At 42.1% G+C, this 25283-nt stretch overlaps 1 protein-coding gene and 1 long non-coding RNA gene across 2 annotated transcripts; one reads left to right on the top strand and one right to left on the bottom strand.

Annotated features, from left to right (window-relative positions):
• Window positions 1–14372: 14372 nt before the first annotated feature.
• LOC137183819 (uncharacterized) lies at window positions 14373–18478 on the bottom strand. Its single transcript, XR_010928545.1, has 3 exons — window positions 15481–18478; window positions 15192–15290; window positions 14373–14810 (listed from the first exon to the last, which is right to left on the bottom strand). It is a non-coding gene; the product is annotated as an uncharacterized lncRNA (long non-coding RNA).
• Window positions 18479–20555: 2077 nt separating this feature from the next.
• Window positions 20556–23356, top strand: LOC137182903 (F-box/LRR-repeat protein 14-like). The gene has a single exon (XM_067589484.1). It carries the CDS (start codon window positions 21290–21292, stop codon window positions 22499–22501), a length of 1212 nt encoding a protein of 403 aa, XP_067445585.1. The 5' UTR covers window positions 20556–21289; the 3' UTR covers window positions 22502–23356.
• The last annotated feature ends 1927 nt before the right edge of the window (window positions 23357–25283 follow it).

Here is a 25283-nt window from a genome sequence, read left to right as displayed (position 1 = left end):
CCACAGTGTCCTTGTAGCTCTAACACATATCATGGAAATCAATGTGGAGGTCAAGTCGAACAGAGCTACCCAGCCCCCGAAAATACCACAGCAGCCAATAAATATGGCAGGCTAATACACACGTCAACAACCCGCCGTTCTCACCCTATTGACTCGCCACAGATAATGTGTGTGTGTGCACGTGAATGAATGCATACATGGACAGAAACGCAAATGTCACTGAGTGTGTGTCTATTCTCCATGCACACGTTTGAGCCGGGTTTGACCTGGTGACATTGTGAGAACAGGAGATGAATTAATCTCAACCTGCTCGGCTTCTGCAAACAATATTAGAGGATAAGACCTGTGATATTCATCTCTTTTTGTTTTTTTTACCAGCAATAAAAACCCACGAAAAGACCAAAACTAACACTGAATTGATCCTACTCACAGCTTATTACTCTGTCCAAATCTGCAGCTGAAAACAGTCCCCAAAAATGCACTTTTCACTCTTGTTGGGGTAATGTTTGCTAAAAACTACATTGCCCAGCTGTTTTAGCAAGTTTTTTAAACATGAAAGTATTTGTGACCTGTTTTTGAATCCCCAGCTTTATCCTTTAAACACAGTAAAAGGTGGTTTTGTTTATTTCGTGACTTGCAAACTCCCAGCAGCCTTGATGCTCCTTCTCCTGGGAATGCATTCAGATTTTAAGAGATACAGTTTTTGAGAAGACATTCAGATAGCGATCGAGTGACAAGTCACTGAGGGGAAAACAGTGGGACGCTGTAAATTGTGTGGTGTGTATCACCAGGAGGTCCAGAGAGTGGGAGATAGTAAAATGCCACTTTCTTTTCCTTATGATACCACATTAAGGTCACGGTGTGCTCTGGATAACAACGCGTGAATGTAGTACACACACACACACACACACACACACACACACACACACATCCCCTCTCTCTCTCTCTCTCTCTCTCTCTGTCATGTCTTCTGTCTCACACTTTCTTCTTCTCTGTGGCATGCGATGATGGTTTTATGAAAGATTTTTATGTAGATAATATGTGTCATTAACCTGATTTTCTATTGTTGCCTCTAATCTCCATTCCTCTCTCATCCTTACTCTGCTCCACTCCTTCTACCCTGACTAATCACACAGTAATCGCTCCACATCTCACACAGACACACACACACACACACACACACACACACACGCCTTACCCCTCACCCCCTACATTGTCAAATGATCATTGAGGAGCGAGCGTGTGGCTGACACTGTCTCCACAGCAACGGCAGTTAGGACCAGGAGGGGGGCTGGGGTATCTCCAGTGTGTGAATGATGAGAGAACACACACACATGAAAACACACAACTACATAAACACAGACAGGTGCACACAACCACATACACACACACACACACACATGCAAAGGTGCCAGCTATGATAAAAACCCATTTACACACATGCACAAAAACACAAGTTCACACACACACACTTATGCACACAGACGTTCAAAAGTACACACATCACACAGACATTAAGCCAGACCTAGGAAACTGAAAAAAAAAGAGGATGAAAGCAAGAGTGGAGGGTGGGGAGGGAGGTTGTTGCTTCCTGGAGAGATTTTCTTCTTCTCCCTCTCTCGCCTACATGCACGCACAGAATAGAAACACACTCACGCAAATATACAAACAATGACAAAGCACCACATAATCACTTCGATTCAGTCATTTATGAAAGCAGATGTATAATTCAAAAAGCAGCATGAAAGATTCACAAGGCAAAGAACATTGTTTAATCTGCCCTCCGCCCTCTAATTCCCCCCCATCAATCCCTCCTCATTTCTCTCTCTCTCATATCACCCCCTCCCCTCTCTCACTTTTCACCTTTTGCCACAGCAGGGTGTTTAATCATTGACCACAGTCTGGCCCAGACAACTAAAAGGTCAAAGATCAGGGTTAGGGGTCGGGGGAAAGACATGTCGTCAAGATCTGCCGCCATGCAAACAGCGTTCTGTTTCAAACATTATCATTCATATCGTTTCCTGTAGTTCTTCAATGAACAAAATCCCACTTTAACCACCTTTACCTTTCCTTCTTACCCCGTCATCTTAATTATTTCCTTCTCACTGCTTTTTCACTGACCTCTCCCTCACTCACTCCCTCCCTCTCTCTCTTTTCTGTCATCCTGCCCATCAGGCATGTTTAAGCACCTTTCTCAGGTAACCTCACACCTGTGTCCACGCTGACACTGGCCTCGCTTGCACTTGCATATCACACAGTGAAAGACTACAGACAATAGGCTGGTTGGCTAATAGCAAAGGAAAGATAAACCAAAGAGTTATTATAGACTGTGGAGCACAGAAAACCCACCACCTTTATCATGTCACCTTAAATGTACAGCTGTGTAATTTTCTCCAAGGTTCTTTTCTATGTCTATATCTACTTATTCAATGAAACCTAAAATTCATAGAAGATCTGAGAAGGACGAGAGAAAATCCATACTTGCAACAACTTTAAAAAAAACATCAAAAAATCAAACCAATAAAAAATTCAAGAATGACATCAATAGAAAACCTTCAACTAACAATAAGAAGATACACCACTAAAGGCATGAAAAATTCTGTATGTTTGGCTTAAAATGAGCAAAATTACTGTGATTAAGTGATTAAGAGAATATAATTTCTGCTGAATGATCACAGAAGGAAGTATTAGCAGTGGCTGAGAAATTATGGTACTTATTTGAACAGTCTATTCTGTCTAAAATGATCAAAATGATGAATTTGAATCAAAAACATCACTAACCACAGTGGCTGCAATATCTGTGACTATTACAGAAGCACTCTCCTTACCTGGAAGAAGACAGTAAATCAATGTGACATGACTCAGGCTATTAATTATGCCTTGAAAGAATGATTGAATGAAAGTGAAATTCACTCTCTGCAGCCATGTGACCAGCCCACAGTTTGATACAGTTTGACAGAGTGAGGGATACCAGCACAGAGCTGTCCACAGAAAAATCAAATCCTGAATAAAAATGGACTTACCTGGGAGGTAGAAGTGTGGGGTCTTTAATCCAAACATGGCTCTGGATCACTCTTCCACTGACTCAGAGAATAAGAGCCCGGGTTTACAGGAGGCAGGGAGGGGGCGGGCTGTGGTCGGCCGGGTTAAGGAGCTCGTTGTTGGTGTAAGTCATCAGACGGCTCTCTGCCCCGGCTCTCTGGGCCCTGCGGGTGCGAGGAGGGAGGAGGGTGAGAGGTCAGCCTCTGTCTACCTCCCTCGCCTCCTCTTCACCCTCTGGACTGAACCCGTGTAGAGCGAAGAAGTGGAGGGACCAGAGAGAAAACAGAGAGGGAAGAGAGAAAGGAAGAAAGAGTGAAAGAAAGGAGGAAAAATGCTCCACAAGATGAGGACGGGTGACAGTGTGGTCATGCCATCTTTTACTGAGGAGATCGTCTGGGAAGGAGAGCCTCTGAGAGAGTTGGGAGGGTGACAGGAAGGATAGAGAAGGGGGGAGGGAGTGAGAGAAAGAGAGGAGAGAGTAGAGAGATTCTTCAGCCGGCGTCCTTTCCTTTTTTTTAGTCTTGCGCTTTGTAATCCCTTCCTTGTTATTCATTCAGCGGCCTCTTGCTCGTTTGCTGTATAATGATCTGTTTTTCTGTGCCTCTGTTCTCTTTTCTGTCTCTATTCTTGCTTTATCCTCCCTCCTTTGCCTCAGTCCCACCACTGACTGCTCAGCTCTGCGAGCACAGAAGAGGAGGAGGAGGAGGAGGAGGAGGAGGAGGGAGGAAAGCAGGGAGGGAGGAAAGAAAAAAGAGGGGAGGAGAATCATAAGACGGATGAGTGAGGGAGAGATGAATGAGTTTGTGTGAGTGTGGCTGCACACACGTTTGTGTTTGTGTGTGTGTGTGTGTGTGTGCATGAAATATGAAGAGAGGAGGAAGGATGATTTAGTTGGCACGCGTGTGTGTGAGTAAAAAGAGTGAGAGATTGAGAGGAAGAGAAAGAGGGAGGAAGAGAGGCGAGAGGGTGTTGATGCAGTTCTCATTATCAGTAGATTGGACTGGTGCCTGAGTGACAGCTGATTCATCATGGGAGAGAGAGAGGAAGGGAGAGTGAAGGGGAGGTAAAAGTGTGTGTGTGTGTGTGTGTGTGGAGCAGAAAGGAGGGGGGGGGTTCAAATCTGCCCTTAAGCATCTGCTTCATTCAGATCTCCTCTTCTTCTTTCTCCTCTCTTTCTTCCTCTCCTCTTTTCCAGCCTCTAGTCCTGAAAATCAACAGTCTGCTGCTTTGGATCGCAGACACACTGGTGCATACAGCGATGTGACCAGCATAACTGTATCATCCACACACACACACACACACACACACACACACACACACACATAGGCACATAAAATCGGTCACATGCTCCCATTGATTAGACAGGCCTCATATGTCTGACACATCACGTTAGCTGGGCTTTCCATCAATTACTGTCCACTCTTGGCGAGCTAACGTCCCATCTACTGTCACTGAGACCCAATTCTATCACAGCCACGTTAGAGTAGGAGCCACAAACCACTGCCCACACACACACACACACACACACACACAGAGCATCAAACCAAGCTGCATCACAGGGGAATGATATGCCATTAGGAGCAATTATTTGAGGTGGTTCTGTGGTGTTCTCCCTGTTGGTGGTATAATGTCAGCGGTGCCGTTGTGGAGCGACTTTTTGCCGCTCATGGTTTTCGTTCTGTGTGTCCATGGCAGCCTGGAGGAACCTGGCCGCTCTATCACTGTCTCCATCTCCATGCACTAGGCTCCATTTTTCTCTGTCACTTCCTCTCTCTCTCACACAAATATGGTTGCATGTAGCCACATGGCCACACAGTGACTGTTTCACGGCATGTACACACACATTCAAGTGTACGGACACAGAAATGTTACTGATACTGTTTCTCACGTCTCCTTAACACTGTATTTTCCTCTATTCCACTTCTTTATATTTCTTCTCTTTTTTTCTCTTCACCTCGCTCCCTCTTCTCTGTGAGTTGTGAAGAGGAAGTGTGCTGGTGATGAGATTGATCGCAAGAGGTCTCAAAGAGCTATCTATAACCCCGTCTGTCACCAGTGAATCAATGAACAGAGACTGCTCTAGGACACACTGTATACAGTGCACACACACACACACACACACACACATACTATAGGGATATAAGCATTCACAGTCACACACATATATGTATAAACCAGCACATCACGCATGTATGCAGGCATGCAGGCATGCAAAGCCTCAGACATGCACACACGGATACACACACACACAAATAAACACACATACACGGACACTGATCAGCAGCTGTGAGAGCAGTTGTGAAACATCAGCAGACCACAAACTGACAGTGGGGGCAGACTGGGGAGAAGAGATAAAGAAGACTGAGGAAACAGCAAAGAGGACAGAGAGGTGCTTGTGGGGAGGAGGGGCTGAGAACTGAAGAGTGTGTGTGTGTGTGTGTGTGTGTGTGTGTGTGTGTGTGTGTGTGATGGAAGATAATGGAAGTCAGAAAAAAATATGGTTTTTGTCTTTTTTTTCTCCATCGCTCCTGAATCTGATCAAACTCCAAAGGAGACAATGCTTGTTTCTCTTCTTTTTCCGTATGATCATCTCAACACACTCACTCACACACACACACACACACACACACACCAGCCAACGCTCTGTAAACACCCCTGACCTCTGGGTCGAGACAGTCGAGACCCTCTGGCCCCCAGGGGTCACGCTCTACTGCACTGAGCAGGGTCGGAGAGGTCAAGAGAGGAGGAGGAGAGGGAGGGCCAACAAACACACAGCACAATCTGCGATGATTACAGACAACAGCCAATAACGAGCGCCCACCTCTGACCTCATCACCGTGGAAACGTGAGGGAATGCCTGTCACCGAGGGAGCCGTATAACTCAATCTACCACCGAGCGGGCGGAGGGACAGCATAGTGGATGGGAAGAGAAACCAGCCATCCCACAGCCCTCCTTTTTCCTCATTGGAGCTCTTGTTCTGTCTTCAAAACAGACGCCGTCACAGACACAAGAAGCAACCCCCCTCTCCCGCGCTGCTCCCTCTTCCTTGGCTCTTTCTCTATCATTTGCCTGTCAGATGCATGCTGTGGCAGAATAAGAGCTGACACCCCGGTCCCAGCAGCAACCAGGGGCTGCCATCAGCACTTAAACATTTTCTCTCTCTGCTACTTCCCCCTTCTCTCCCCTGCGCCCATGCAGCACTCATGCTGACAAGGAGCACAGAGAAGATGACAAATAAAAGGAGAGAAAAGATGAAAAAAAAGAGAAAACCCTCCTCCATCTTGGTATTATTCCTGCTTTCCCTTCCCCTCTTGTTTTCTCTACCCCACCCACCCTCCTCTCCTCTCCCCATCTCAGCCCCAGTGAGGTCACTGACCCCGAGTGAACGAGCCTCATTACCCAGTCACTCTGTATCCACTCACATGGGGGGGGGTATCTATGTGTGTGTGTGTGTGTGTGTGTGTGTACATGAGTGTGTGTTGACAAGAGGAATAGTAAATATATTTGTCATTCCTGAAGTCACTCAGGCAGTTTCAGGGAGGACTTTAAAAGAGACGACAGAGGACAGGTATCATCGCAGAAAGGAAGGAAAGATTAAAAGCTGACGCTGAATCGAGGATGGGTAGAACAGAAGATGAAGTGGGGATGGGGTGGGGGGATGGATGGTGGATGGTGGAGGGGTAGGGGATGGCTTAGTACTGCGTTGGATCAAAGATAATTGTCAGCGGAAGTCATTATGCACATATTGTATAGAGAAACCCGTGGACGCTTCTTTCAACCGATCCCTCTCATCATTTCTCCTCTCCTCTTCATCAGTCTCGTGGTGTCTTCCATACCATCAGGGATTTAATTGGACGCTGATGGATTCACTGTGACCTCAAGAGAGAGCGGGGGGAAAAAAATAGTTAAAATTGTAGAACTGTTGGGACATAAAACCGAATCCACACCACCATTAGCATTAGAACCAAACCAAAGTCTTTTACAGAAACACTTACAAACGATCCACAAGGCAGCACAATCTCATTTCTGTCTCCTCTCCTCCAAACTCATGACACAGCCTCAGACGTTCAGTAATAACACCCTAAAGTGCAGCCTTATTGAGGTTTGGATTGCTATGGTGGATTTAGATTGGTTTGGTCTGTGTGTCTTTGTCCGTTGGCATATGTGTGACTGTTTTAGTCTCCATATGTGTGCAGGCAAATGAGGATGAAATAGGAGGGAGGTATGCTGTGTTCCTCCCCCACAAAAAAAAAACTCTTTTTAGCCCCCGAGCTAAACTCTGGACTCAGGCTGTCTGGTGCCTGTCTGGCCACGAAACTATCCTAAACACGCCATTCATGCATGCTCACATAGACATGTATTATCAGAGTGTGGCCTGCTGAAGCCCTGAATCAGCACACACACACACACACACACACACACATACTAGGCTGACGTCCCACCACAGCATGCAGAGCAGCATAAATCAAGACTGTTAATGGGCCTGAGCCACAGGGCTTCACTGTACTTCTCCACCTCCAAACTCTCTCTCTCTCTCTCTCTCTCTCCCTCACCCTCTCTCTCGCTCTCCTGTCCATCTGTCCTTTGCAAGTATGAGCAGAGCACAGTGACACACATACTGAGTGGGAAATTAGCCTGCTGCTGTGACATTCGGTCTTGTGTGTGTGTGTGTGTGTGTGTGTGTGTGTGTGTGTGTGTGTGTGTGTGTTTCTGTCAGTACGTGTACATGAAAGACTGTGTATGCATGTTGGCATATGTGTATATGCACATACAGTATGTACATCTGATTTTTATACTTGATGCATAAACATTACCATAAGATGTCCTCTGGATTGTAGAACTGGATGTTTTTAAATTATATGAAGTGCATTAGTTCTGAGTTGAGTTGAGTTTCTGCTGTTTGATCAGCATCATCATTATCATACTGTACAGTATGTTCTGGCCTTTATGGTCACCAGATTTCAACCCAGTTGAACACTTATGATATATTTGGAGCAATGTGTTATTAGACAGTGTTCCTGAGCACCATCATCACAGCACGAAGAATCATGTTGTATTTGTGTTGTTACACTTTACCAAGACACTGAAAAATAAAAGTTTTTCCTTTAAAGGTGTACTGGAGTGGTTTAGTCTTTCACTTCCATAATGTTGGGTAACTTGCAAGACACGGATTTCGAAAAAAGTGGTTGAAACAAAGCTGTAGAGGCCGGATATGCTGGCTTTTAGTGTGAAATAGCCAATAGGTTGAGACCCCAAACACTGAATCCTACACTTCCCATAATGCAACTCAATAGCCTCTTTGATCAGACCCTCCTTGTCTAGCAAATGTTCACGTTTCAAAGTCACGAGCCTATCTGTTTATCTATCTATCTATCTATCTATCTATCTATCTATCTATCTATCTATCTATCTATCTATCTATCTATCTATCCATCCATCTGTGTGCCTTAGTTTGGCCCTGCTCTGTCTACCCAGATGGCATATCTGGCTATTATCTCTCTATGTATCTCCTCCCCCATCCATCAGCCCTTCCGGGTCAGCCAGGTCCCACTCTCGTCGTGCCACATTGATTGTGCTCCCCTGGGAAACACAGGCCTTCACAGCCAGGATCACACGAGCAGAGCTGCCCAGGAGAGTTTTGAACTTCTCTCAGCACATTTGCCTGACCACGGAGGTGACCCCTAACCTTTGACTCTGACTCTGTGACCTCTAAACCTGCGTCTGTCCATTCTGATGCTTACCGACCTCAAAGGATCATAAATCACCACCTCAGACACTGACTGAGCCTCAAGCCTTTCTTTTTTTTCTTGTACAAAAATTGTGTAATTTTGCCCAAATGTGAATCTCTAAATTACTTCATTACCGTAAAACTACTAATGCTCACATGTGATGTTTTTGAAAAGTAAGAAAGAAATATCCATCTCCAATGTCTGTGACCTTTTATGATCTATAAGCTAATTTAAATGATTTTTAATTGATAAAACTCTATTTACAGTATCATCATATATCTCATTTACTCTAAATTTCCAGCAGATGTGTTAGACTGATGTGTGATAGTGGTTACTGTATCATGGTTTTCCGCAAATCACAGCTCTGCCTTGTGGGATATCGGGCGTGCCGGTGTGTGTGTGTGCAGTCGGTGCTGTCACTTGTCAGTCAGCTTTCGCTTCACATCTCGGACTGCTGAGTTAAAACACTGAGGAAAGACTGAAGAGGGAAAGCAGTTTTTTTAAACAGTTTTATCAAGATAACAGATATTCAAATGTTTCATATCCCAAAGCTCTTGAGGGAAATCCTGGCAGTCTGCACCAAATAACCAGATCAAGGATTATTCTAGCTCCGCTGCCAACACACACACCTTCACACACACGTCCACACACACTCACACATGCACATTACCTGGGGGGTCTGAGCTCCCCCCTCTACAGGCCTTCACCCCACATGCTCATCCCAATTAATCACCCAACAAAACAGATGTCAGGAACAAAGGAACGATCTCCAGGCCTGTGGGGTAAAGGAGGGAGTGCGGGGAGTGTTAGGAGGAGGAGGAGGATGAGCAGAGGGAGGAAGAACGGCAGGAGGAATAGGAAGCAAGGAGAAAGAGAAGGAAGTGTCTGTGTATTTAGAGCCGGGGTGGTTTGTATGAGGCAGGTGATTGGAGGTTGGAAGGGCAGTTAGTGTGGGATGTGTTAGCTGTTTATGTGCTTCAAGCCAGGTGCTACTGTTACTGTACAATACAAGATGAAACTGTAAAAGAGTGGGAAAAATAGAAGAAGTCACGATGCAAAGAGAGGGGGAGAGCGAGAGACGGCGAGAGAGTGAGAAAACAACAAAGCCCTGGAGATGAAAGACGGTCTACAAAACAATGGATACAAAATAATGCTCTGCTGTGTGCAGAAATAGAGCAAAGATTGAAAACCTGCCAAGATAAAGACAAACCCCCGCTTTTGAACTGTCACTTCGCCGCGATACTGTCAGAAAACAAATGGCAATCTTGACAGGTTTCATCTGCTTTGAAAGAGACAGAATCATATTTTATTCACAAATGCATATTTTAATGGCTTTTATAGCAAAGATCATAACCTGTTGTTAAGCACTGAATTCTTGAATCTTATGCTAAATTATTGACATCTACATAATGTACAGATGGAGATAGAGGGGGAGAGTAGGGGGGAGAGAGAGTGGGGTGAGGGGGGGCAGGGAGAAGGGTGAAAGTAGGAAGGAAAGAGGAGGGGGATAGAGAGAAAAAGAGAGGCTGCAGGGTGAGGGAGAGTGAAATCACTACATTTTATTACGTTTTATTTTCACCACATGCACACTGTTGTTTTTACATGAATCTGTGAAAAACGCCACACCGCCTGCTGTCTGAACATTACAGGGAAAAGCCATTAATCTGCCGGCTTTATCTCGCCACTGTTTTCTTTTTCTTCCGTCCACCCATCCTTCTGAGGCAGCAGTCTTCCGTCTCCCTTTCCATCCGCCTGTGGAGTGTGGACAGTGAGAGTTACAGCTCGCATCAATAACAGGCAGATAACAGCCCAGTCTTCAGTCTTCAAGCGCAGCCTTAAATCACTTCAGCCCCGGAGGGAAGCAAATGAAGAGAAAGAGAGAGAAAGAGGGAAGAGGAGAGGTGGAAAGAAAGGAGGGAAAAGCTTAGCACGTATCAGGCGCACAACAACAACAAAAACAACAGCAGTGCCGTGCTGCTAAAACACACACACAAGTGGAAAAGACCTGTATTGTTGGATATGTGGAGGGGGGGGGGGATTACAAGAACACATCAATTTATGCAGCATAAAAACAAGGCTTGGTGTTGTAACTGAGAGTTCACACACTGAGCAACACACTGAGGGAGGAGAGAAAAGGAGACAAGCTATGATGACTGTGTGTGTGTGTGTGTGTGTGTGTGTGTGTGTGTGTGTCACTGCATGTCTTCAAGCCCATTTTAATGATACAGACTGTTTTAGTAACAAGAGAACTTTTTATTCTCACATTACATAATGATTTTATCTCAGTTGAGTTTATATCTTCAATTTTAAATATGAAATATATTGTGAATAAGACATTTCTCTGTCTGTTTTCCAACAAAATTGAAGATAAACATATGTAAATGGCTGCTGGGTTCCCAAATGACTCGTGTGTGTGTGTGTGTGTGTGTGTGTGTCACTGCATGTCTTCAAGCCCATTTTTCTGTCTGTGTGTGTGACAGCGGCACATTACCAAGCTGCAGTGCCCAACATGAAAAAGCACTTAATGAAGCGCTCCATCCCACGGGCATAGACTACATTGATCCAGAGATCGCTGGGAAACACTGACCCCAGTTGTAGGTATTGAACTAACGCACACACATACACACAATCGTGTTTTAAAGGATAACGACCTGGTATTAAAACTTGGGTCTTATTTTAATAGCTGCGGCCATTATTCTTGTCGTTAATCATAACTTTGTACTCGCCAAGTTCATTGCTGAGATCTGGTAACATGGCGGCATTGTTGAAAAGAAGTCTGACAGCCATGAAAGATGAACAGTTAGACATCTATTCAGGTTTTAAACAAACTCATCCATTTGAAAACAAAGTCAAGTGTCTATTTGAACACTGAAACAGGTTTTGCTTGTTGTAATCATTCCTCCTGATCCCTTCCTAATGCACTTTCAGTGTAATTGATAGGGAAAAAAATCCACAGTCGTCTTTCTTGTCTTCTTAGATAAGAAGACTTCTTAGTTTATCTGTAGCTAATCTGAAGCCTCTGCAGTCCAAATTAGTCAAATCAAGTGGATATCTCTCAAACTTACAGTGTCCCAGCCGGGGGACCTTTATTGCATGTCATCCTTTCTCTCTCTCCCTATGTTTCCTGTCTCTCTCTGCACTGACTGTCAAATAAAGGCAAAAAGCCAAAAAACAATCTTTAAAAGATATATATATATGTAACTTGACAGTGGAGAATTTCCTCAACGAAAAATACATCCCATTTCCTACCAATAGTAGTTCTAGTTGCCTAAACCTTACAAAATCTAACCATACAAGTGACATGTCAAGCAAAAAAAATCTCCTATGAATAATTTTTGTCATTTCAAACAGTTTCAGAGGCGCGCCAGATCAGAAAACATTCCTGTGGGTTTAGAAAATAATATCACTAAAAGGTCCTTTTAATAGCTGCTTTTCTTCATCAGCAGATCTAATTTATGTAGTTGTCACAGACTTACAGATATTCAATTTTTAAAACATTTTTCTGAGGACTTTGCATTCATGGAGGACATGGGGAGTAAATATGGATTTTTACCAACATTTTGGTTGAACTCACTTTGAGGTTTACCCTAAAAAAAAGTAGTTTAGAGAATCTGGCCAAACTGTTGGTTTGTGGTTGTCCTGCCTGATTGTCTGACTGCTCGTAATTCTTGCCCCTTATACTTTAGTGTAGCAATGTTAGCCTGTTCTCAGATGTCAGCTATTACAGTGGTGATAATAATATCCCAACCAATATGAAAATCTACAGGAATATTCCTTTAAGTCAAAACCTTCATCAAGCTCGGGATGTAACTGATCACACGTTCCTCTCTTTCACTCTTCCCCTCTTTTATCCTTCCACCCTTTGTGCCTCCCTCTTCATCTTCCCTCTTTTCTCTTTTGAAGACATGTCACTCAAACACACACACACACACATCAGTGCCTCTCCGCCTCAAACCCACATCTTGCTCATTTATCTCGTTTGTCTCTTCCCAACTATCTCCCTCCCTCTTTCTCTCTTGACATGATGATTCAGTGACACTTTACAATTCAGTGTAATGCTGACAGGAGCACGCACAAACACACACACACAAACACACACACAGGAGAGTTGAAGGGGTTGTACAGAATAAAACCATCTACAGTTAACAATATGCGTGTGTGTGACATCCTCTGAGCTGAGGTCAGAGGTCACGTGGTGTTACGACTCCCTTTGTACCCTCTGCGCTGCCTGGGTCATACATCTTTCATAGACAGCTGCTGTCCATACTGCCCCCATGCTCTGAGGTATGGATCAGGACAGCTAAAGAGATTTAAAGGGATTACTCCACTCTGCTCAAACACACACAAACTCTTACTCACAAACATACACTGGCACACACAACGTGTTCGTGCAGACACACACTTGTCAGAGATAGAAAGGCTTTCAGACTGCCATGTTACTGCATTACCAGAGTGTTTATTTTGCCCGCGGGGTTCGATAATGTCATTGTGTCCGGCCACGTAGTAGCTGACCTTCTGACCTTTGCCCTGCGCTCAGCACCTGCCGACCCCGTTTACAGAAGAGGTCAGAGGTCACCGGGGACCTCCCAGTCACACTCCCAGATGGAGCCCTTTTAGTAACGGAGATAAACACCTGTTAAGCACACACACAGACAGCATCATCACTGCCCTGTAAAGGATACATATTTTCTCCATAGTGACTCCTCTGAATAGTGTTTGTTTCCTGTGAGTGTTAATCACACTGACACACCACTCTGCGCAGACACAACACACACTACGCTCTGTTTGACACGTCCTGTGAGTTCAGTCGCTCAGGGAGTGTTGCACCGTATGAATGATGACTGGTCACAGCTCACTAACTCTGAACACAATGACAGGAGGTCACAGTCACACAGTAGTAACTGTCTCCAGTGTATGTGTGTGCGGTTTTTTGTGTGTGCCTGAAAAAGTGTGTGAAAGAGTAAATATGTTAACCACAATGACAATATGTGACTCAACAGTTTCTATAGTGAACAAATGTGTAGTTTTTCACTTACAATCATACAGACTGTTTTGGTAACAAGACAACTTTTTATTCTCACATTACATAACGATTTTATCACAGTGGAGTTTAGATCTTCAATTTTAAATATGAAATATATTGTGAATAAGACGTGTGTGTGTGTGTGTGTGTGTGTGTGTGTGTGTGTGTGTGTGTGTGTGTGTGTGTGTGTGTGTTGTGTGTGTGTGTGGTGAGCTGTCAGAGGAGATCTGGTGAGAGTGGGCTAATTGGAGTTAATTCACCATCTGTCTGTGTGAGCCAGCAGACAGGGTCATTAGCAGAGACAAGTCCAGCCACAGGGGAGGCCGAAAGGGGAATCACCATCCCTCACTTTCTCTCCCTCTGTCTTTAGTTTTCCTCTTCATCTACCAAACCCTCTCTTGCCTCCATCTCTTTGTCCATACGTCAGCCAGATCCAACCTCATTGCTCTCTTTTATCCTTTTGTCTCATCTCCTCCCCTTTTTCAAAACACAGAATAAAAGAAATCTTAATTTTGTATATATATATATATATATATATATATATATATATATATATATATTCTTTTAACTCCCTGACTCTATTACAGGCAGAAGACTGTTTGAGGTTGCGATGCTCTAACTGGGTGTAGAGTTATCAAGTGAGAGAGCTGGTTTTCCTGATTGATTGTTTTGTCAGAGCAGCACTGCCCTCTGCTGGTCAGATGTGAGATGCCTGAGATGCCTCACAGAACTGAGCAGAGATAAAAGAGGAGAGAGTTATTTCATGTTCACCTCAGATAAAAAAGAGAATATGCCAGCTTCTTAAGCTAATGTGCATTAATTGTGTCACAATCCCTCTATGAGTTGACGTGAGCATATGACACCCATCTGAAGCATAAAAGCAAAAATATACTGTATGATGTCACAAAAAACTCATGTCCCTTGACTTTAAGATAACCTTGAGCATCATGTTCATCACCTTTTCCATTTTTTACCTGATATTTCCTGTATCTCTCCACTATTCAGGGATGTAACCCTGTAGGATTTTAGAAATACTGAGGTCATGAATCAAGTCAAATCCTGAATTATGTATTCTGTAAATTTTATTTCACAACATGAAAGACTAAATACTGCCTTCCCCAAACTGCCAGGATACATTCTCATGGAGAAATACATATCCTTTATTTCCTCATCTTTTTTGCCTAAAAGTGTTCAAATTTAAATATATTGAGTCTATAAAATACTGGAATCAGCCTATAAAAACACCCAACACAAGCCATAAAAATATGCCCTCTTAAAATAATCTCTTAAAATTACTAAGAGGAACGAGAGCAAGAATCTGAGCAAGCGGGTGATAACTAAATGTTATACTCCCCCAAAGGTTCTTGTAAAATATCTCTGGATTATTAACTCTGACCATTAAATCTCTGCAGGTCCATGGAGGCAAGACAGATGATTGAGTTTTGAGGCCCATTTCCGTCCTGTACCACCCACACAGGTTTCACCAATCTGTATCCTAGAGAAGAGAAAATAGCAGGCGACTTCATATTTGGAGGGCAAATATTTAGTATTGGATGATTTAAATCTGGCCATTCAACTGAACCTTCTTACAAAGAGGTCATATTTTCCTTCAGTTCAGTAAATTTTTCTCCATGTGGTCTTGTTTACCATAATTTGTGAAGAATGACACCTTTAGATATACATACCTGTTCATTAATCACAATGTGTCCACACCACACCAACAAAAGAAATCTCAGTGGGAGGTTAGAGCTCTTTGCACTCTTGATGTTTTCATCTAAAGACAACAGATCTCAGTGGGTGTTTTCAACTTTGCAAACTTATAAGTGAAATACGATATGAAGGTTCAAGAGTAAAAATCCAAAACACTCATTCTTTGTCACCACATGCTGCCGAATGTCTGTGGCCTAATGAACAACATACATAATTCACTGTCTTGTACTCAACACCTTCACTCTAGTTTTTTGGGGTTTAGTGCTTTGCTCTAGGGCACTTTAACAGAAGCTGATAACAATAGGAAAAGAGCTCATTTGCTTCAATGCCCGAAATAAAGTAAATGATGCCTGACACAGCATCATTATACATACTGCATGTGGTATTTATAGTGGCACTAACATGTATTCAATAATTGAATGGATGGAACTTCAGCTACTCTCACACACATTATGCAAACTAAAACAGATGCTCACGTTTTCCACATTACATGGTTGTCAACTGAAATACAATAAGGATTACAATTCAAAACAATGACAATTTAACCCTGATTAATCTTTCTGGCAATGGTTTATTCCTTCATTTTAGAATATTTTATGCTAGAAATTCATTAAGGATTAGTTTGTGTACTGTGTAAATCAGGGAAACATGATCATTAGTTTCTCATTATCTTCGTGTCATTTACACATATGCTGGTTTTCATCATTTGAATACAGAGGAATGCCTTATATTTATATATAATTATTTAATTTGGTATATTATTCTATATTATCACATTTTTGGATACTTTCTAGCTGTCTGGTTTCCTTTGTCCTTTTGCTTCTTCTGTCTGAGTCCTTGTAAACTAAAATGCTCTAAAAAAAAAAAAAAAGAAAGAAAGTTGTATGGGGGGGAGGGGGGTCGCTGAATGATTCAGGGGCCTGGAGCTAGACAGGAGCCCTGAAACATGCCAGGAATTGTAGATATTTATTATTTCATGGCCCCAAGTGAGCTGTTGTCAAGAGGCCCAGGATTTCTCACGGTGCCCCTGGAGGTCAAAGGTGAGTCTGAGGGCAGATTCACTCTAACAACATTAACTTCACACTGGTTGTTCTGCTGGACAGAAATGTGATAGCATTAATGTTTTAAACAAATTAAAATATACAACATACATAAACTGAATTATGCTCAGGTGAATTGAATATGCAGTTAGTTGACTGATAAATAATTAGAACAACACACCACAGTTCATTCTCTCCATCATTATAAGAAATGTTCAACCATTTCCCGGAGTGTCTGCAGGTTAACACAGAAAGTCTCTATCCTGCTGTCAGATCCTGGATCTCCTGGTTGTCTGTCAGGTTTCTCTCACTGTGAAGGGATCTCAGATGTAGTCAGATCTTTAAATCTTTTCCTTTTCCGAAAATAATCTGCCATCACCAGTGTTTTTCTTCCTGTAGATTCATGCTCTTTCACAAATGTGTCTCAGCATGTGACTAATTTTTTAAAGTAGTTCACTTTTTTTGTCCACCAAAATCTTAATGTGCAGTCAGGTTAACAAAAAAACAAACACACTCTTGAATACTGATGTGATAACCTACTGCAACACAACAAAGCATGAAAGTATTATTTGTTTGAAAGCCTTTGTATTGGATTGCATACAAATCAGGACTTATTGTGTTCACCTTGTGTTTATCTCTTTTAATGTTGGTGTGTAAATCAGAACATTGTACAAACACTCAGGACCCAGAGCCACTCTGACACATCCTGCCTGTTGTGCCCTATCCAAACTAAACCACTAACAATCATTGTAAAGCACCCACTATGTGTCCTCCCAGCAGCCAGAGGTGACCATGCAGGTCAGTGAATGCCTCGCTCCAGTAACTCCGGGCTTCCTGCCAGGTCAAAAACATTTTACCAAATGGCACTTAAGAGGGAGGCAGGTGACACAGCAGAGTCCTCTGAACAAATCCATTTCACTCTGCGTTGATGCTGGACCTGCGACTATGAGAATTCAAAGAGACTGTTTTGAACTGTCTGTGGAGGATGAGGCTGCCTCTCTGGTTGCCAGTCGTCCTTGAAAAGCTTCCAACAGCAAATGTGGTTACATGACTCCTGTTTTCAATCTTCTCTACGGGGCAAAACATTGAGATTCTATTTTTCTCCAGAGACGATTGCTGCACTAAAATATTTATGTTGCTGATCTATTCCAAGAAACAACATTAATCATGTCAAAAGATTAGAAGTCATCTGCAACCACATCATATCAGGGATATAAAAATATGCATCAAGTAAGTATACTAGCAAGTAATAATGCATGTGATACATTAAAGGGCTATTTTGACTGTACAGAGTAGGAGGTGTTAACTCAGGGGGGCAGTTTAGAGGACGCTGTTGTCAGTCACTACATCACCTTTTGCGAGGAGATGATAGTCTCCACCAAGTCTGTCAAAATATTTTCTGGATCACAGAAGCCCTAAAAGTCACATTCAATGAAAAGAAAATAGGATTTATCTTGGGAAACAGGACTGAGTCCAAACACATTCAGAACAAGTTGAGCAAACAAATAAAAGAGGCCAAGAGATTGTACAAGGAAAAGGTTGAGAAGCTCTTCCAGGGAGGCAAAGCCAGGGGACGCCTGCAGGTTTGACCAGTACAACTTCACACTGGAGAGGGAGGAGCTAATATCTGACCTGGCTACCATGTCACTCACTAGTGCAAACCTGGAACTGCATCCTGGGGAGGTAAAACTCACCCTGAAGAGGATAATTCCAAACAAAGCATCTGTGCCTGACCAGATCTTAGGCAGCCTGCTGAAGACCTGCTGCAGCCAATTGTCCGGTGTTCTCTGTGAGCTCTTCAACTGCTCCTTGGCAGAACACTCAATCCCTACAATATGAATCCTCTATTATTTGTCCAGTACCCAAAAAAAGCAACCCCACCTGTGTTAATGATTACCAACCCATAGCCTTAACATCCCCGGTAATGAAAAGCTTTGAGAAGTTTGTTCTTTCCCAGTTCCTCTCCAGTGTGCATATAAACAACATAGGATAGGAGGGTTGATGATGCTGTTCTGACACTGCTGCACAGTGCTTATACCCACCTTGAGAAGCCCAAGTCATATGTTAGAATGGTCTTTATGGACTTCTCAAGCACCATTAACACAGTGCAACCCCACCTGGTGGGACTAACTCTGAAGGGCAGCTCCGAGCTGAGATGGACACATTCTCAAAGTGGTGTAGGGAGAATTGCCTTGATCTCAATGCCTCCATGACCAAGGAGCTGGTCAGTGGAGGTCAATGGCCAGGCTATAAACAGAGTTGGAGACATACAAATACCTTGGCACCTAAAGTGACCACAAACTCACTTTCAAACCTAACAGTGAAATCGTCTTGTCCAAATGTCAACAACGTCTCTTCTTTCTGAGGAATCTTTGTAAACTCCAGTGATCAGTTCTACTAGCTTTCTACAAGTGCTTCATTGAATTCATCATCATCTTCAACTTAAAAGCCTGATTGGTGCTTTCAGTAACATCCACCTTAATCCTCTCAAGAACCACTAAGCAGCATCTACAGCAAACGGTATAAAATGAAAGGACCACAAATAGCCTCGGATACCACACACACACACTACATAACCAATAAAGCCACCTACTTCAGGCCACGGATACAGGTCACTCCCATTCAAGACCAACAGGCCATATCAAGCTTTGTGCCGACTTCAATTAGACTCATTAATGCCTGAGCTAGCTTGGGTGTTTGACCATATTTATTACTCTTTATCTATGGGCATTTTTAAGCACACTTAACCTTATTAGTGGACATTTTAAACTGTTTAAAGCTGCACTTGTATGTTGTCTACTCTGTGTTTGTCATTTGTCTGGCTGTGTGTTGTGTATGCACTGACGTTTTTACACAAATGAAGTTCCTAACGGATAAATGAGTTTGAATTGAACTGAATTTGAATATGTAGTGTCAGTTGTTGGGCGAGGTGCAAAATAAAATGTACTGTATGTGATAATTACATATTGCAATCAAGTCAATCTAACATTTTGTGTAAATGTTCTCAACTCTTTGGAATATTTTTCAGTGTCAAAGACATTTTAAATCAACAGCTATACGAATTGTTTTCACATGTCATTTGTTATCAGTAAGATACATTTAAAACTCAGTCTTTGTGTTGGGCCTGATTATTTTCTTATCTGCCAAAATTATTGCTAAAAAATAGGAACCGTGGAAAGATTAGTGAGGAGAAACATCAACAGTTTGGATAAAAAGTAGTTGATTTTAAAATGTGTTGATACAAAAGTTAACAGCATTCAGTGGGATTTTGAGCCCAGGTTACCCCCAAAAAATAAGCAAACACTGTTAACAGTTTGATCCATGTTCTGCTTTTGAGGTTTTAGGTTGATAATAAATTGGTCTCAGACAAGTTTGTTTACTTATAACAGTTACTTATACCGTATGTTAATTAATTAACAATGAATGTATGTTCATAAATAGAACCTCTCTGTTGTATATATAGTAACTTATTGTACTCATCATACATTATTTATTCCAATGTTCTTTGCACTGCCATGCACTCTTGTACAGAAGTTACCTGCCAGGCACCAATCCATATAATACTGTATATACAACAACAACAACAAGCTTACCTGTGATGGTTTATTACTTCGTCCAGCTGCTTCTGCTAATTTATATTTTCATACTCACATTCATATATTCACATAATAGCTATAGTTTTTCGATTCTTGTGTAGCTTTGCTATCTATGTTGAGATGCATGCTGTTTTTATTTTCTCTGCTCATTGAGAGCTACAGACAACTGCAGTCAAATTAAATCCAAAATGAGCATATGAGCCAATAAACTTAATTTATGGGTTAGTACTGTAATAAATTACTAATCCTTGTGTAACCTTTTTTTTGGTAACTCATTCATTTTGCATGCTTTAGTGTGATGACTTACACTCAGGCATACTAACATACATACATTACGTTTTATGTTAACCTAATGTGCTTTTCTCATTGTTTTGTCACGTGGTGGACTTGTCAACTTGTGTTTATAAAGCTTCTCACACAATATACTGACAGGTCAAACATTGTTCAAGAGCCATAATTTACTCTTAGAAACTGTGTTATTGTGTTTTGAATAATCATATATACTGTATCATTGCTGTGTTGTGGAGGACGTATATCACCGATACTCGTCACTGCCACTAGGAGCCGCCGGCCAGCAGCTAACCTCGCTGTGAGCTAATAGTTGTTTTATTCATTTGTGGAGATCCGGGATGCTGGAAATGCTTCAGCAGCTACCTTCATACGATACTACTGCTTTGTAGATGAAGATTGCTACGGACAGAAAAAGTTCCTGGATACGCTTTGCGATGAGTTGGAGTAAAGAATAAGTTGTTCCGGACGGCTTGGACGAGGAAGCTCACAAGTTTAAACAGCTAGCTCTAATGCTACGCCGACATTTAGCTCAGTAGCATTAGCATAGCTTGCGAGGTAAATATTGCGACTGCCTTTCGGAGTTTCCCGCATCTGGTTCCACGTTGTCAACTTAAGAACTGCCCCGTCTGTTTTCATTTTCTGCCATTATTATTTTTTTAAGTTTAATGGTAAGCTTCTCTGCTGTGAGATGGGTGGATTTGTGTTGCCGTACACACATAGCTCACTTAGCCTGTGCGTATGCTAGCTGACATTAGCTAACGTTGTCGAGCAACTTCTGCAGGAGAGTTTAACCACGACAGTAACGTTACTGTCGCTCACGAACAACCTCTGCTGCTCGGAGCGACCCATTTGCAGTCATGTTTGAAATGGAGACACATATATCGTGCCTTTTCCCGGAGATCCTGGCCATTATTTTCAGTTATCTGGACGTTAAAGACAAAGGAAGAGTAGCCCAAGTGTGCGCGGCCTGGAGAGACGCGTCCTACCACAAGTCTGTGTGGAGGGGGGTGGAAGCCAAGCTGCACCTGCGGAGAGCTAACCCGTCCCTGTTCCCCAGCCTGCAGACCAGGGGCATCAAAAAAGTCCAGATCCTCAGCCTGAGGCGAAGCCTGAGCTACGTGATTCAAGGGATGCCGCACATCGAAAGCCTTAACCTGTGTGGGTGTTTCAACCTCACAGACAACGGACTCGGACATGCCTTTGTGCAGGACATCCCGTCGCTGCGGGTGCTGAATCTCAGCCTTTGCAAACAGATCACTGACTCCAGCCTGGGGAGGATTGCACAGTACCTCAAAAACCTGGAGGTGCTTGAACTTGGGGGATGCAGCAACATCACCAACACCGGCCTGTTGCTCGTCGCCTGGGGCTTGCACAGACTCAAGAGCCTTAACCTGCGCAGCTGCAGGCATGTGTCAGATGTGGGCATCGGTCACCTGTCTGGCATGACCCGCAGCGCTGCAGAGGGCTGCCTGTCCCTGGAGAAGCTGACCTTGCAGGACTGCCAGAAGCTGACCGACCTTTCTCTCAAACATGTCTCAAAGGGCCTAAATAAACTCAAAGTGCTCAACCTCAGCTTCTGTGGCGGGATATCGGATGCGGGGATGATCCACCTGTCTCACATGACCCACCTCTGCAGCCTGAACCTGCGGTCCTGTGATAACATCAGTGACACGGGGATAATGCATCTGGCTATGGGCTCCCTCCGGCTTTCTGGGCTTGATGTCTCCTTCTGTGATAAGATCGGGGACCAGAGCCTGGCATACATCGCCCAGGGGCTGTATCAGCTCAAGTCCCTCTCTCTTTGTTCCTGCCATATCAGTGATGATGGCATTAACAGGATGGTACGTCAGATGCACGAACTGAAAACTCTCAACATTGGACAGTGTGTACGAATCACAGACAAAGGGTTGGAGCTGATAGCTGACCATCTGACCCAGCTGACAGGGATTGATCTGTACGGTTGTACTAAGATCACTAAGAGGGGTCTGGAGAGGATAACGCAGCTCCCGTGCCTTAAAGTGTTAAACCTGGGACTGTGGCAGATGACTGAGAGCGAGAGAGTGAGGTGAAAAGCTCTCCTGATCAGTATACATGTGCTTCATTGTGTATAGTGCTCAGTTGTGTACTGAGAGGGACTGCCTGTGTCCATTCTTAATTTTACCTTCTATACTGTGACTAAAAACAAGGAGAGAGAATCAGCACTGATCACTGGAATATTGTTCATCTCCGCTGCAGTACTCTGCTCCTGTTCTGATTTTGTTTCAGTTTTGTGCTCTCTTTTGATTGTTTAAATCTCAGCCTGTGTACAGTTCTTACTATCTAGCTACCTCACCCATCCAACACAGGAGTGCCTATCGCCGAATACTAGATTACATTGCATATTTTTATGACTCACATACCAATGGAGATTTTGATATTTTAAAAAAGAAAAAAATCTCATTGCAGAATAATAGCTAGGAGTTTTAACTCTTAACAGAAAGGCTGGAGTACCTTGGATTGAAGTTTTGATAGAATGTTTTTTAGGCTGATGTATTTTTTACTTATGTAACCAATATTTTTTGTATTGAATGACTGTTGTTGACAAAATTGTACTTCAAATTGAAGTGGGTGGATCACTCCCGTCTGTCTTTGTTTACCTATGTATAGTCGGCTATGTTTCATATTCCTGAGGAAATAATAAGTATGTATCAGATGTTCCAGTATGCTACTCTGTCAAACGCTCATCAACACAACTACAGTAAGGCGTAGTAATTAACAGCTGCCAAGGCTATATGCAATATCTTAAACTGTTCGTCAGTGGTTTTCTCCTGAGGAGCTTCCAACGATAGTGTCAAGAGTATTTGTTTAAAAAAAGCAGTAATTTAAGATTGTTTTATATTCATACAGTAGTGATATTTATGAATAAAGATGGCAAATATGTTTCAGTTTTGTCCTTTATTTGTAAGTAACTGTTTTACCAACTGTTAATTGATTTATTATTTTTTTTATATTGACCTTCTGAATTCTAAGGTTTGTGCAGTTTAGGGCACCGTTTGAAACGTCTTTCGTTTGTAGAAGTTGAGTCTTAATCACAACATGACCTGAAGCCTTTTGGTTTCTTAATTTTAGTATCTGAGGGGCCACCACTAAACTAGGGCTGCAAATAACAATTATTGTCATTATTGCTTAATCTGTTGATTATTTTTTCAATTAATTGATAAGTCTTTTGGTTTATTAAATGACAGAACATGGTGGAAAATATTGTTCAACAATTCCCTAGGTGGTGTCCTCTAATGTCTTATTTTGTCCTGAGCAACAGTCCCTAACTCAAAGATATTCAGTTTACTATCATAAAGCTGGAATGAGGGAAATTTAGTATTTCTTCTTTTAAAAAATGCATTAAAGCATTACATTTGAGAAACTGAAACCAGCAACTTCTTTGACATTTTCGCTTCAAAAATTACTTAAATGATTATTCGGTTTTTAAAATGGTTGGTAATTATCTTTCTGTCGATCAATGTATTGACTGATCATTTCAGCTCTACTGGAGACTATCATCTTAATCACAGCATGTGATAACAAATATTAATACAACATCTTTATCAGCTTCTGCGTATGAGGGGAATTCACATCATATAACTATAACAAAATGACATTTAAACATTTAAGAATGTTTTAGTTATTATGTTAAATATTGTCTATTGTAGAAAATTGTCTTTACGCTCAGAATCAGTCTCAGCTGAACTAGTATAAACTTGAAATAATACAAAGCTGTGCCAACAGGTTCAAAGCCCCATGCTGACAAGTTTCTACCTTGTCTAGCTGTTCTTGAGGAAGGCGTCAGTCCATCTGGTGTCTTTCTTTCAGACTCATATATGTTGACATATATATGACTGTGAGGACTAGGGGCTTTAACGGTTCTCTGACAGATGTTTTTGGCCTTTGAACACCTTTCTGAGGTCTGCAATGCTGTTTAATTGGCTTGAGGAAATAACCAACAATTCACTGCATTAAAGCATTAAAGACGGCACATTAAAAAGCTTGCAAGATACACTGCGTTTAGTTGACAATTTCTAAAGGTTTTCACACAATTTGATTCCATATTTTTTACAAGTATATTGAGAGTGAACAAAAAGCATCACAATTAAACCATAATTTAAATATGAGGCTCATTTCATGGACACATAAAAAAAAACTTCCTGTCTTGACCAGTGTGGCCCAGTTTAGTGTCCAGGCAAGTAAAATTAGAAATTTCTCATTGTGTTAAATTAATTAACAACATATGAAACTGACACATATAAGCCCACCAATTTTATCAGAGTAGAATGTCAATTCCACAAATATTTACAGATCCCCTCCAGAAATGTTTTAAGATGTATATAAGATACTCTACTTAGAATAATAATTTGTTTCTGGTATGGTTTTTCCACCAACAAAAAAGTCAAATTATCTTGTTAAAATCCTTAAAACTATATCTACTCCTCCTCCGTCATTAAAAATCCCAGAATCTGAATATGCAAATATTTTGTATTTGTAAAGTTTAACTATTTTTGAGTGGAGTGGGACTTTAAGATTCACCTCAAGGTCACAAGTTTAAAACCTTTATTTTAAATTCAACTCCACTAAGTCATTATATTAAACCAGTTTACTTTATTTCACCAAGATAATCCATTCAACATCAATACTACTTTCCCTGTTGGCCACATATTAAAATGAGCCCTTCATTCAGTTCCACTAATAACGTAAAACTACCAAATGTAACTTTATATTTGTACTGATTTCATTTAAATCAACAGCTGCAAATATAAAATCAGCAAGAAATATTGTCTTGATTTATACTCATAGGTTTTGTTTGGGAAAAAGAAAAACTTA

The sequence above is a fragment of the Thunnus thynnus genome, chromosome 5 (assembly GCF_963924715.1).
Source record: "Thunnus thynnus chromosome 5, fThuThy2.1, whole genome shotgun sequence".
In the NCBI taxonomy this organism is placed as follows: Eukaryota; Metazoa; Chordata; class Actinopteri; order Scombriformes; family Scombridae; genus Thunnus; species Thunnus thynnus.
This window is presented reverse-complemented; position numbering and strand designations above follow the sequence as displayed.

Bases quoted from the DNA above. Each gene is read 5' to 3' on its own strand.
- LOC137182903 (XM_067589484.1), top strand. From the start codon at position 21,290: ATGTTTGAAATGGAGACACATATATCGTGCCTTTTCCCGGAGATCCTG.